The sequence below is a fragment of the Anomaloglossus baeobatrachus genome, chromosome 5 (genome assembly GCF_048569485.1).
Source record: "Anomaloglossus baeobatrachus isolate aAnoBae1 chromosome 5, aAnoBae1.hap1, whole genome shotgun sequence".
Lineage (NCBI taxonomy): Eukaryota > Metazoa > Chordata > Amphibia > Anura > Aromobatidae > Anomaloglossus > Anomaloglossus baeobatrachus.
The window spans coordinates 587,492,098-587,506,488 of record NC_134357.1 but is presented as its reverse complement, the minus strand read 5'-3'; the positions used below and the strand labels follow the sequence as shown (position 1 = coordinate 587,506,488).

Sequence of the window (14,391 nt, the reverse complement as noted above, 5' to 3'; positions counted from 1 at the left end):
CCTGCAGAGCCGCACACTAGATATATAATAACCTGCACCTACCTCCACCTGCAGAGCCGCACACTAGATATATAATACCCTGCACCTACCTCCTCCTGCAGAGCCGCACACTAGATATATAATAACCTGCACCTACCTCCACCTGCAGAGCCGCACACTGGATATATAATACCCTGCACCTACCTCCACCTGCAGAGCCGCACACAGATATATAATACCCTGCACCTACCTCCACCTGCAGAGCCGCACACTAGATATATAATACCCTGCACCTACCTCCACCTGCAGAGCCGCACACAGATATATAATACCATGCACCTACCTCCACCTGCAGAGCCGCACACTAGATATATAATACCCTGCACCTACCTCCACCTGCAGAGCCGCACACTAGATATATAATAACCTGCACCTACCTCCACCTGCAGAGCCGCACACTAGATATATAATAACCTGCACCTACCTCCACCTGCAGAGCCGCACACTAGATATATAATAACCTGCACCTACCTCCACCTGCAGAGCCGCACACTAGATATATAATACCCTGCACCTACCTCCACCTGCAGAGCCGCACACTAGATATATAATACCCTGCACCTACCTCCACCTGCAGAGCCGCACACTAGATATATAATACCCTGCACCTACCTCCACCTGCAGAGCCGCACACTAGATATATAATACCCTGCACCTACCTCCACCTGCAGAGCCGCACACTAGATATATAATACCCTGCACCTACCTCCACCTGCAGAGCCGCACACTAGATATATAATACCCTGCACCTACCTCCACCTGCAGAGCCGCACACAGATATATAATACCCTGCACCTACCTCCACCTGCAGAGCCGCACACTAGATATATAATACCCTGCACCTACCTCCACCTGCAGAGCCGCACACTAGATATATAATACCCTGCACCTACCTCCACCTGCAGAGCCGCACACTAGATATATAATACCCTGCACCTACCTCCACCTGCAGAGCCGCACACTAGATATATAATACCCTGCACCTACCTCCACCTGCAGAGCCGCACACTAGATATATAATACCCTGCACCTACCTCCACCTGCAGAGCCGCACACTAGATATATAATACCCTGCACCTACCTCCACCTGCAGAGCCGCACACTAGATATATAATACCCTGCACCTACCTCCACCTGCAGAGCCGCACACAGATATATAATACCCTGCACCTACCTCCACCTGCAGAGCCGCACACTAGATATATAATACCCTGCACCTACCTCCACCTGCAGAGCCGCACACTAGATATATAATACCCTGCACCTACCTCCACCTGCAGAGCCACACACTAGATATATAATACCCTGCACCTACCTCCACCTGCAGAGCCGCACACTAGATATATAATACCCTGCACCTACCTCCACCTGCAGAGCCGCACACTAGATATATAATAACCTGCACCTACCTCCACCTGCAGAGCCGCACACTAGATATATAATACCCTGCACCTACCTCCACCTGCAGAGCCGCACACTAGATATATAATACCCTGCACCTACCTCCACCTGCAGAGCCGCACACAGATATATAATACCCTGCACCTACCTCCACCTGCAGAGCCGCACACTAGATATATAATACCCTGCACCTACCTCCACCTGCAGAGCCGCACACTAGATATATAATACCCTGCACCTACCTCCACCTGCAGAGCCGCACACTAGATATATAATACCCTGCACCTACCTCCACCTGCAGAGCCGCACACAGATATATAATAACCTGCACCTACCTCCACCTGCAGAGCCGCACACTAGATATATAATACCCTGCACCTACCTCCTCCTGCAGAGCCGCACACTAGATATATAATACCCTGCACCTACCTCCACCTGCAGAGCCGCACACTAGATATATAATACCCTGCACCTACCTCCACCTGCAGAGCCGCACACTAGATATATAATACCCTGCACCTACCTCCACCTGCAGAGCCGCACACTAGATATATAATACCCTGCACCTACCTCCACCTGCAGAGCCGCACACTAGATATATAATACCCTGCACCTACCTCCTCCTGCAGAGCCGCACACTAGATATATAATACCCTGCACCTACCTCCACCTGCAGAGCCGCACACTAGATATATAATACCCTGCACCTACCTCCACCTGCAGAGCCGCACACTAGATATATAATAACCTGCACCTACCTCCACCTGCAGAGCCGCACACTAGATATATAATACCCTGCACCTACCTCCTCCTGCAGAGCCGCACACTAGATATATAATACCCTGCACCTACCTCCACCTGCAGAGCCGCACACTAGATATATAATAACCTGCACCTACCTCCACCTGCAGAGCCGCACACTAGATATATAATACCCTGCACCTACCTCCACCTGCAGAGCCGCACACTAGATATATAATACCCTGCACCTACCTCCACCTGCAGAGCCGCACACTAGATATATAATACCCTGCACCTACCTCCACCTGCAGAGCCGCACACTAGATATATAATACCCTGCACCTACCTCCACCTGCAGAGCCGCACACTAGATATATAATACCCTGCACCTACCTCCACCTGCAGAGCCGCACACTAGATATATAATACCCTGCACCTACCTCCACCTGCAGAGCCGCACACAGATATATAATACCCTGCACCTACCTCCACCTGCAGAGCCGCACACTAGATATATAATACCCTGCACCTACCTCCACCTGCAGAGCCGCACACTAGATATATAATACCCTGCACCTACCTCCACCTGCAGAGCCGCACACTAGATATATGGCTGCTCTGTGCTTACAGGACCTGTGATGATGTCACATGGAGGGGAGGAGTCAGGGTCACATGATCAGCTCCTCAGTGTATGCAGGACTCTGCTGTGCTGGTTGTCATGGTGCTGGATGAGGGGAAGTTTATGTGTGGATGTAGCAGAGCCGTGTGTGTATGAGGTGTACGGAGCAGAGCCGTGTGTGTACGAGGTGTACGGAGCGGAGCCGTGTGTGTACGAGGTGTATGAAGCGGAGCCGTGTGTGTACGAGGTGTACGGAGCAGAGCCGCGTGTGTACGAGGTGTACGGAGCGGAGCCGCGTGTGTACGAGGTGTAAGGAGCGGAGCCGTGTGTGTAGGAGGTGTACGGAGCAGAGCCGTGTGTGTGTAGGAGGTGTACGGAGCGGAGCCGTGTGTGTAGGAGGTGTACGGAGCGGAGCCGTGTGTGTAGGAGGTGTACGGAGCAGAGCCGTGTGTGTAGGAGGTGTACGGAGCAGAGCCGTGTGTGTAGGAGGTGTACGGAGCAGAGCCGTGTGTGTAGGAGGTGTACGGAGCAGAGCCGTGTGTGTAGGAGGTGTACGGAGCGGAGCCGTGTGTGTAGGAGGTGTACGGAGCGGAGCCGTGTGTGTACGAGGTGTACGGAGCGGAGCCGCGTGTGTAGGAGGTGTACGGAGCAGAGCCGCGTGTGTACGAGGTGTACGGAGCGGAGCCGCGTGTGTAGGAGGTGTAAGGAGCGGAGCCGTGTGTGTAGGAGGTGTACGGAGCAGAGCCGTGTGTGTGTAGGAGGTGTACGGAGCGGAGCCGTGTGTGTAGGAGGTGTACGGAGCGGAGCCGTGTGTGTAGGAGGTGTACGGAGCAGAGCCGTGTGTGTAGGAGGTGTACGGAGCAGAGCCGTGTGTGTAGGAGGTGTACGGAGCAGAGCCGTGTGTGTAGGAGGTGTACGGAGCAGAGCCGTGTGTGTAGGAGGTGTACGGAGCAGAGCCGTGTGTGTAGGAGGTGTACGGAGCAGAGCCGTGTGTGTACGAGGTGTACGGAGCGGAGCCGCGTGTGTAGGAGGTGTACGGAGCAGAGCCGTGTGTGTACGAGGTGTATGGAGCGGAGCCGTGTGTGTACGAGGTGTACGGAGCAGAGCCGTGTGTGTACGAGGTGTACGGAGCAGAGCCGTGTGTGTACGAGGTGTACGGAGCGGAGCCGCGTGTGTAGGAGGTGTACGGAGCAGAGCCGCGTGTGTACGAGGTGTATGGAGCGGAGCCGTGTGTGTACGAGGTGTACGGAGCGGAGCCGTGTGTGTACGAGGTGTACGGAGCGGAGCCGCGTGTGTACGAGGTGTACGGAGCGGAGCTGCGTGTGTACGAGGTGTAACTTGTCCCAATGAGGTTGTAAGTAATTATTAACGTCACCTACTAGGAGGATATATGCCACAGGGATGGAATCAATGAAGGTAAGTATTTGTTTTAATGGTTCTCCCGAATAGAGCGGAGGTGTGTATATTGCCACTAAGATGCGCTCGACATCATCCATAGTACAGAACATGCAAATAAATTTACCACCTGAGTCAATATAAACTCTGACGCAAGAAAAGGTCTTATGAACAAGAATACCCGCGCCTCTAGAATTCGGAGAGTATATACATCGCTACTGTGATGTCGTCGGGGTCAAATCGAAAGTGACGCACATTCGGCGCCGGTAATGACGTCGCAACGTGTAAAGCCTAGATGCGCCGATAAACGGTCGCAAAAGCATCGTAAATCGGTGATCTGTGTAGTGTCGGTCATTTTCATAATGTCGCACCAATAGGAGATACGATGTTGTTCCTCGTTCCTGCGGCAGCGCACATCGCTGTGTATGAAGCCGCAGGAGCGAGGAACGTCTCACCTGCCTCCACCGGCTATGCGGAAGGAAGGAGGTGGGCGGGATGTTTACGTCCCGCTCATCTCTGCCCCTCCGCTTCTATTGGCCGCCTGCCGTGTGTTGTCGCTTTGATGCCGCACGACCCGCCCCTTAGGAAGAAGGCGGGTCACCGGCTAGAGCGACGTCGCAGAGCAGGTAAGTGCGCGTGAAGCTGCCATAGCGATCACAAGATATCGCATGTGCGACGGGGGCGGGTACTATCGCGCTCAGCATTGCTATCATCGGCTAGCGATGTCGCAGCGTGCAAAGTACCCCTTAGTTGCCTCTCCTAAGCCCCTCACATTCCATGCCAAAATATTTACTATCAATGCTATAGAGTCTGATGTAGGCCAGTGGCCAGGGATTTACCAAGCAGTATAACGTAACCAGACCGCCATTGTAATGTAAGCAAACCTAGCAATAATCATAGAAACATAGTAAAACCAATATCACACACCACATTAGGAACCCTGTGGCTCCTAAACCCCTTATGGATCCACCTGATAGGGGGATCCCTTCACACAGGGATCCAGGAGTATTTTGACATAAATGAGAGGTCAACCTCTAAGCATATATTCTGGGAGGCCATGAAAGCCTTTGTTCGTGGGTTATATATTAAAGAAATAGGTACCATGAAAACTAGAACTAGAGAGCGAACTCGGAGCTGAACACAGTCTCTTATGAGTGCAGAAGCAACGACGGTAATGAATCCCACAGACGAAACAAAGAAAGCGTTGGAGACTGCACAAACATCATTAAAAGACCATCTAATCTCATTAGCTTCCAGTATAACATATATGCTGATGACACTCAGATCTACCTCTGTGGCCCGGATGTCACCTCTCTGCTGTCCAGAATCCTGGAGTGTCTTTAGGCCATAATCTCCTTCTCCTCTCGCTTCCTAAAGCTCCATGTAGCCAAAACTGAACTAATCATCTTTCCTCCATCTCATTTATGTTCATTACTGGAACTATCTATTACAATAAATAACATCACGCTTTCCCCAGTACCCAAAATTCGGTGCCTCGGAGTGACCTTCGACGCTGCCTTGTCCTTCATACTTTGTCCTCATCAAATCCCTCACCACCTCCTGCCGTCTTCAACTATAAATTATTTCCAGAATCCGTCATTTCTTCAATTCTCAATCTACGAAAATGTTAGTGCATGCCCTCATAATCTCCCGCCTGGATTACTGTAACATCCTCCTCTGTGGCCTCCCTGCTAACACACTCGCCCCTCTCCGGTCCATCCTTAACTCTGTTGCCCGACTGATCTACCTTACTCCTCACTACCACCCTACTTCTCCCCTTTGTAAATTCCTCCACTGTATCCAATTCAAATTACTAAAGCCTGCTTTACATGTTACGATTCTGCATACGATATCGTATGCGATCGTAACCGCCCCCATCGTTTGTGCGGCACGTTCAATTTTGTTGAATGTGCCTCACAAACGATTAACCGCCGTCACACGTACTTACCCGTCCATACGACCTCGCTGTGGGTGGCGAACGTCCACTTCCTGGAGTGGGAGGGACGTTCGGCGTCACATCAACGTCACGCGGCAGCCGGCCAATAGAAGCGGAGGGGCGGAGCTGAGTGGGACGTAAACATCCCACCCACCTCCTTCCTTCCGCATTACCGGCCGGGAGCCGCAGGACGCAGGTAAGATCTGTTCATCGTTCCCAGGGTGTCACACACTGCGATGTGCGCTACCCCGGGTACGATGAACAATCTGACGTTCAATTCATGAGGAATGAACGATGTGCGTGCGATGAACGTTTTACAGTTCAATCGCAATCGCACGTAGCTGTTACACACTGCAATGTACCTTACGATGCCGGATGTGCATCACTTACGACGTGACCCCGCCGACACATTGTGAGATACATTGCAGCGTGTAAAGCGGGCTTAACACTGACCCACAAAGCCATCCATAATCACAGATCTGCGACTAAAAAGCTGTTTGATTATTTTCATCTAATTTCCATATATTTTGGTGTGCTGAAAATGAAAAAAATATTGAAAAAAATCCTGGACATTAGGATTTGCCACAAAATGCAAAATTCTCTTCAAATTTAGTAAATTTTTCATAAATTTTTTCTTTTTTTTTTTGTTTAGGGTTTTGAAAGTCAAAATGACTATTAATTAATTCATATCAATGCATTGAAGATATATAATGCCAAAAATTATAACTTTCAAAGAAAAGAACTTTCAGAGTGAGCTAATGAAACCAGCATCAACATTTTGCAAGCTGAATGAACGGGCTCTGACATGCCCGGGCTTGTTTCAATTGTTTTATATCTTTGTTCTCGCCTGTTCACACTTTTTAATCTCAGTTCGTGTTAGCTCCTCATATTCAACCGTGTTTCTCAAAATTAGCATTATGGCTCAGCGGAAGTGTATTAATTCGCCTGACAGTTTGTGGTGAATATACAGTGTTCAAGCAACAGCTGAATATTACAGACTTTGTGAAAAAAGTATACTTCGCATATTTCGGACTAAAGGTTGGAGATGAAGATAAAGCTTGGGTGCCTCATAAAGTGTGCAAACGGTGTGTTGAGGACCTCCGAAATTGGTTCAAGGGTAAGAAAAAAGCTTTCCATTATGGGATTCCTATGGTATGGCGAGAGCAAAAGAACTACAGTGACGATTGTTGTTACTTTTCTTCATGCGATGTGAAAGGGTATAATTCAAAATGGAAGCATTCCATTTCATACCCCAATATTCACTCAGCAATTCGTCCCATCCCCATGGCACAGATATACCAGTACCCAAGGCCCCTGCTACTTTGGAAGAGATAACTACCTCCGATGAAGGTGGAGTCATACCTGAACCAGATGAATCAAGTTCTGACTTTGAAGATGATACAAGACCAAAATTGTTTTCCCAGGAGGAGATGAATGATTTGGTAAGAGACTTAAATCTTCCCAAAGATGCCGCTGAGTTACTCGGCTCAAGGCTCAAAAGCAAGAATTTATTGCTGCCAGGAGTGTCTTTTTCATGGTTCAGACATCGTGAAGACGAGTTCGTTCCTTACTTTGCCAGGAAGATAAGTTGGTTTATTGCATCGATGTCGAAGGTTTGATGGGTCAATTCAAAATCCAATTTGATTCAGTGCAATGGCGTCTTTTTATAGATTCTTCAAAAAGAAGTCTCAAAGCAGTTTTACTCCACAACGGCGTTTTTATGCTTCCATCCCTGTAGGTCATTCCGTACACCTCAAGGAAACCTACGAAAACTTGGAATTGGTTCTTCGTAAACTTAAATATGAAGACCACGGTTGGCAAGTGTGTGGGGTTTTGAAAGTCTTGTGCATGCTGCTCGGGCAACAAGCTGGGTATACCAAATACCCTTGTTTTCTGTGTCTATGGGACAGTCGAGACTGACAAAATCACTGGACCAAGAAGAATTGGCAGCAGAGGGTGCTCACAGTTGGTGAAAAAAATGTCCTCAGAGAAACTTTGGTTCCTCCCCATAAAGTTCTTCTACCACCTCTCCACATCAAATTGGGATTGATGAAGCAATTCGTAAAATCACTTCCAAAAGATGGAGAATGCTTCAAATACTTGGTCGCCAAGTTTCCAGGCCTCTCAGAGGCAAAATTGAAGAAAGGTGTGTTCATCGGCCCAGACATTAGAAGGCTTATAGCTGATCAAGAGTTTATCAATACCATGATGCATCCTCAAAAAGAAGGGTGGATTGCATTTAAAGAGGTCATAGAGAAATTTTTAGGCAATAACAAAGACCCTGACTACAAACAAATCGTCAGACGAATGCTGAAAGCATTTCAAGCTTTAGGTTGCCTGATGAGTTTGAGGCCTCCAACACACATACGTTGAAAACGTGCGTGTTTGGTCCGTTTCCGTGTATACCGGAGACACGGACAAACGTGCACCAATGTTATGCAATGTTTGAGGACATATGTGCGTTTTTCATTAAGGTCCGTGTGTCCGTGTGTGTGCTACGTTTGTGTCTCCCTTTTGCACGGAAGCATGTCCGTTTTCAGCACGCAACACGCACGCACAGACCCAATGAAAGTCAATGGTTCTGTGCGCACGCCTAAGTGACACGGACGCATTTCTGTTTGCTCCGTGTATGTTTTGTGCTTTTTTCATGTGATGTCGGTCATTTTCTTTATTTCTGAATCGGTCTCGCTGTCTGTCATGTCTGTCCCTCTCTCAGTCCGTAGGTCATGTCATTTCCCCCCCCCTCTCATACTTACCGTTCCCCGATCACCGGCGCGGTGCTGCAGAGCTGTTAAAAAACTCCGGCGGCTTTTCCTCTTTTGAAAAAGCCGGCCGCTCATTAAACAATCTAGTATTCCCTGCTTTCCCCGCCCACCGGCAAATATGATTGGTTGCAGTGAGACACGTCCCTACGCTGAGTGACAGCTGTCTCACTGCAACCAATCACAGCCGCCTTTGGGCGTGTCAATATGTAGCAGAAAAATAAATAATTAAAAAAAAAACAACGTGCGGTCCCCCCAATTTTAATACCAGCCAGATAAAGCCATACGGCTGAAGGCTGGTATTCTCAGGATGGGGTGCCCCACGTTATGGGGAGCCCCCCAGCCTAACAATATCGGCCTGTAGCCGCCCAGAATGGCCGCATACATTAGATACGACAGTTCTGGGACTGTACCCGGCTCTTCCCGAAATGCCCTGGTGCGTTGGCATTAGGGGTAATATGGAGTTAATGGCAGCCCATAGCTGCCACTAAGTCCAAGATTAATCATTGCAGGTGTCTATGAGACACCCCCAATGATTAACCTGTAATGTAAAGTTAATAAACACACACAGTTTAAAAATCCTTTATTTGAAATTATAAACAGTAACAAATACTCTCGTTCACCAATTTGTTAAGTCTCCAAAAAACCATCCATGTCCGGTGTAATCCATGGAGGTCCAGCGTCGCTTCCAGCTCTGCTACATGAAGGTGACAGGAGCTGCAGAAAACACCGCCGCTCCTGTCAGATCCACGCAGCAACTGAGGTGAGCCATGCGATAAGCGATGATGTCAGTCAGGTCACTCGCGGCCACCGCTGGATCCTCCAACTGTGACTGCAAGTCGCCCGAGTGACAGCGATGAAGTCACAGGTGAGTTGCGGTCACGGGGGGTGGACTCCAGCTAGCCGCGGGTAACCTGAGTGACAGCAGCACTAATCGCGCTGCTCAATTCAGTCACTCAGGGGATTAGCGGTCACCGGTGAGTCCTTCACGGGTGACCGCTAATCAGTACGCGACACCCATACAGAGCCGCGGTATGACAATGAAGTCGGGTGAAGTTCACCCGAGTTCATTCTCATCGCGCAACTCTGTCTGCTGTCAGCCGGCATGTATCAACGACATTGTGCATCACACACACACGGAACATTTCACACGGGCAACACACACGTCAGTTATTTTACTCACGCACACACGCAGGCCACACATACCATAAAAACGGACCTAAAAAACGGAAAACGGACCCGAAAAACGGCCCGTTTTACACGCACGTGTTTTTCAAGGATGTGTGTTTTAGGCCTGAAAGTGCATTTCCTCCTTCCACCTTGACAACTTTCCTGAAAATTTGGGAGCTGTGAGTGAAGAGCAAGGTGAACAATTCCACCAGGACATTAAAGAGATGGAAAGAAGATTCCAGGGAAGATGGAGCATTACAATGATGGCAGACTACTGTTGGATGCTTCAGAGAGACATTACAGATGCTACTCACAAGCGTAAATGTACCAAGAGAAGCCTCACAGGGAAGAAGAATCGATTTTAGTGTGTGTTAGTGGCTCATTGCAGTTAAAAAAATGATTTTCATGAAACATTTGTAATAAAAAATCAATTTTATGAGTCTATTTTCATTTATTTTGAGGTATTGTTTTATTTAACATACGGTAGTTACTTAAATTGTCAGAAAACGTGATGTCCTATGACAAAACGGAGGTTATTTTCATATTCAGCGCACTCAAAAACATAAAGATTACGTGGAATAACCAAAACAGCTCTCGAAATTTTTTTTTTTTGCAGACCTGTGAATCTGGCTCCTCCATATATCTCTGAACTAATCTCCTGATACACTCCAACATGTAATCTCCGGTCCTCCAAAGATCTCCTCTCCTCCTCTCTCATTCGCTCCTCATCCAACCGCCTCCAAGACTTCTCCCGAGCATCCCGTCTTCTGAAATTTGCTGCCTCAACACTTCAGACTATCTGCTACACTCACAAGCTTCAAACGGAACTTGAAAACTCATCTGTTCAGAAAAGCCTATATCTTCAATGACCCCACCACCTCACAATTAATTATTTAACTGCACAGTATATACCCGCCCACCGGCGGCTGTGATTGGTTGCAGTGAGACAGCTGTCACTCAGCGTGTGGGCGTGTCTAACTGCAACCAATCATAGGCGCCTGTGGGCGGGGGAAGCAGGGAATAGTAGATTGATTAATGAGCGGCCGGCATTTTCAAATTAATTGAAGCCGCGTATCTTTGGCACAGCTGTTCTTCGCCGCGCTGATGATCGGGGATCGGTGAGTATGCGACAGGGGAAGATACAGACCAAGCGCCAAAGGGATGATGACTGAGAACAGCAGAAAGTAAGGTAAGTAGACTGACATCTAACAAAAAAAAAACAAAAAACAACCCGACATCGCTCGTTTAATAACACACACGGACGGTACGTGTAGCATACGGACATGCTACGTGTGCTGTCCGTTCAGGCACGGACCCATTGACTTTAGCGGGTCCGTGCCTGCGTGCTGACGGCTAAAAACGGACATGTCGGCCGTGTGGAAAAAAGCACACACGTACTAACCACACGGACACACGTTCCGTGTGCTTTTATGCGTGTGTGCCTTCTACCATAGGGTAACATTTGTCAACGTGTCTCCGTGCCGCCGATACGTGCAAAAACGTACCAAACACGTACCGGGGGCATGGATGTGTGTCGCAGGCCTAAGTGTGATCTCAGTGGAGAAGCTTTGACTGTCATTATACCGATGATGGGGGCTCTGGGTGTCACTACTGTGAGGGACAGGAGCTCGATGTGGCTCGCGACCCTCTCAGAGCTGGTGTTACGTTTAGTCCAGGAGTGGACCCACTGGGCCGTGCACCGAACTCCCCCAGGGAGGCCACCAGGAGCGAACCCCTATACAGGGACTGTCTGGCGACCACCCCAGGGGGCCTAGATGCACAGTGGCCGGAACACAGGCGGGATACCGGGAGCGTCCTTGGAAAGTCCGGAGGGAATACTGAGGCCAGTCCCGTGATGAATTCAGACCGGAGGGAATCGGAACGGATGACCGGAGCCTGGTGAAGACAGCAGGCGGAGTCCGGAACCAATGATGAGTTCAGGCTGGAGTGAAGCAGAGGGACGATGGAGAGGTCTACTGCAAACAGACACCGGGGAATCTCCAGGGAGCCGGACCAGCTGTGGCACACACCAGGCGTCAGGTTCTGAGGACAGAGACAGGATTAATCCAGGAACAGAACACAGAGGGCTTGAACACTATCACAAGATACTAAGCTGTGAGAACTTGTTGAACAAGCACCGCCCGTATGTAACAGGAAGTCTTTTATACCCTGCACCTACAATCAGCCATATCCTGTTCCAGGGATGCTGGCCCTTTAAGAAAAGGTGAATGAGCGTGCTCGCGCCCTAATGCGCATGCGCGAAGCCCGGGAGCCAGAGGCAAGCACAGGAGGCCGGGGACAGGATGCAGAGGAGCCGGAGGCAGAGTCCCGAGTCGCAGCAAGCCAGGGGGACCGCCGAGCAGGAAGCACGGGGGACGTAGGGGAGCAGGAGCGAGAGCCGCGGTCGAAGACCACAGGGACAGGATCAGTGGGTACGGAGCGGCGCCAGGACACCGGGACCGGATCAGTGGGTACGGAGTTGTTCCGGGACACGGGGGGCATGACAGTACCCCCCCTGACGCCCCCTCCCCGCAACCGGGCCAGGAACCTGCGCAGAAGAGGAGCAGCAATGTTCTCCCGAGGTTCCCAGGATCGTTCCTCAGGACCGAAACCCTCCCAATCTATGAGAAAGTACGACCTACCTCTCACCCTCTTCATGGCCAAGATGTCTCTTACCTTGTACACATCATCATCAGAAGCAAGAGGAGGAGGAGTGCTATCGGTATCATGGAAGTAGTGCAAGAGGATGACTGGTTTGAGCAGGGATACATGGAAGGAGTTCGGCATGCGCATCGTGGCTGGAAGCTCCAGTTTATACGAGACTTCGTTGATTCGTTGGAGAACCTTGAAGGGACTGATGTACCAGGGACCCAACTTGTATGATGGGATCTTCAGCCGGACGTATTTGGAGGACAGACACACCATATCATACCATAGAAGGCCTTGGAGAAGAAGCCACAGGTAACCATTCTTCTGGAAGACGATTTCTGCATGAGGACGGCACCGGCGCCTGAAGAGGAGGCGTCCACTTCCAACGTGAATTGCCGATTCAGCTCGGGTCTATGGAGGACTGGAGCGGAGGCAAACGCCTGTTTCAAGGAACGGAAGGCGTCCTCGGCTTTAGGAGACCACTCCTGGGGATTCGCCCCTTTCCTAGTCATGGCGTAGAGAAGAGCCGTCTGGGCCGAGAAGTGGGGGATGAATTGGCGATAATAGTTCTCGAATCCAAGGAAGCGCTTAATGGCTTTCAATCCGGAGGGAAGAGGCAATTTGAGGATGGAGGACACCTTCTCTGGATCCATCTGAAGACCCGTATCAAAAATAACATAACCGAGAAAAGGAAGGGACGTCTGTTCAAACACGCACTTCTCATACTTGGCGTACAGACTGTTCTCTCGAAGCTTCTGCAGGACGAGACGCATATGCCTCCGCTGAGTCGATATGACCGAGGAAAAACCAGGATGTCGTCCACATAGACGACCACACAGACGTACAACAGGTCCCAGAAAATGTCATTCACAAACTCCTGAAAGACAGCCGGCGCGTTGCAGAGAACGAACGGTATCACACGGTATTCGTAGTGCCCGTCTCGGTTGTTAAAGGCGGTCTTCTATTCATCGCCCGGGCGAATACGGTCCAAGTTATACGCTCCACGGAGATCTAGTTTGGTAAAAATGCGGGCCCCTCTGAGCCAATCAAAGAGCTCTGGGTTGAGAGGAAGAGGGTATTTGTTTTTCACGGTAATCTGGTTTAGACCCCTGTTGTCGATGCATGGCCGGAGGGAACCATCCTTCTTTTTCACGAAGAAGAATCCGGCCCCTGCAGGGGATGCGAATCTCCGAATAAACCCCCTTGCCAGGTTCTCAGCGATGTATTCCGACATGGCCTGTGTCTCTGCTGGTGACAAGGGATAAACGTGCCCTCGGGGCGGAGTAGACCGTGGCTGCAGATCTATGGCACAGTCATAGGGTCTATGCGGTGGCAATACCTCAGCTTCCTTTTTGTTAAAGACGTCCGCAAAGGACCAATAGGCAGACGGAAGTCTTGGTAGGGAATCCGGTGTCGGAGGCAGATTGAGTGGAAGAACTGGCTACAGACAAGTCTCGTGGCAGGCCTAGCCCCATCTAGTGACCTCCCCGGAACACCAACTGACGACGAGTTTGTGTGCTCGCAGCCAGGGTAGTCCCAACAGGATTTGGTGAGGCAGGTTTGGCAGCACGTAGAAGGCAATCTGTTCCGTGTGCAATGCGCCTATACGGAGTCCCACGAAAGTAGTGATGAAGAGCCCGGCCTCAGAGAGCGGTCCCCCGTCCACGGAAGCGATTACC

The 14,391-nt window shown here is 50.1% G+C and overlaps 1 protein-coding gene across 1 annotated transcript in view; it reads right to left on the bottom strand.

Moving 5' to 3' along the window:
- The window catches only part of LOC142313161 (uncharacterized), a 44,703-nt gene that overhangs the window by 18,147 nt on the left and 12,165 nt on the right, over positions 1-14,391 (bottom strand). Inside the window, exons 6-7 of the mRNA XM_075352150.1 lie at positions 13,068-13,494; positions 12,740-13,005 (exon numbers count right to left, since the gene is read on the bottom strand). Of these exons, the coding sequence (XP_075208265.1) occupies positions 12,740-13,005; positions 13,068-13,494 (693 nt within the window). The remainder of the gene's footprint in view (positions 1-12,739; positions 13,006-13,067; positions 13,495-14,391) is intronic.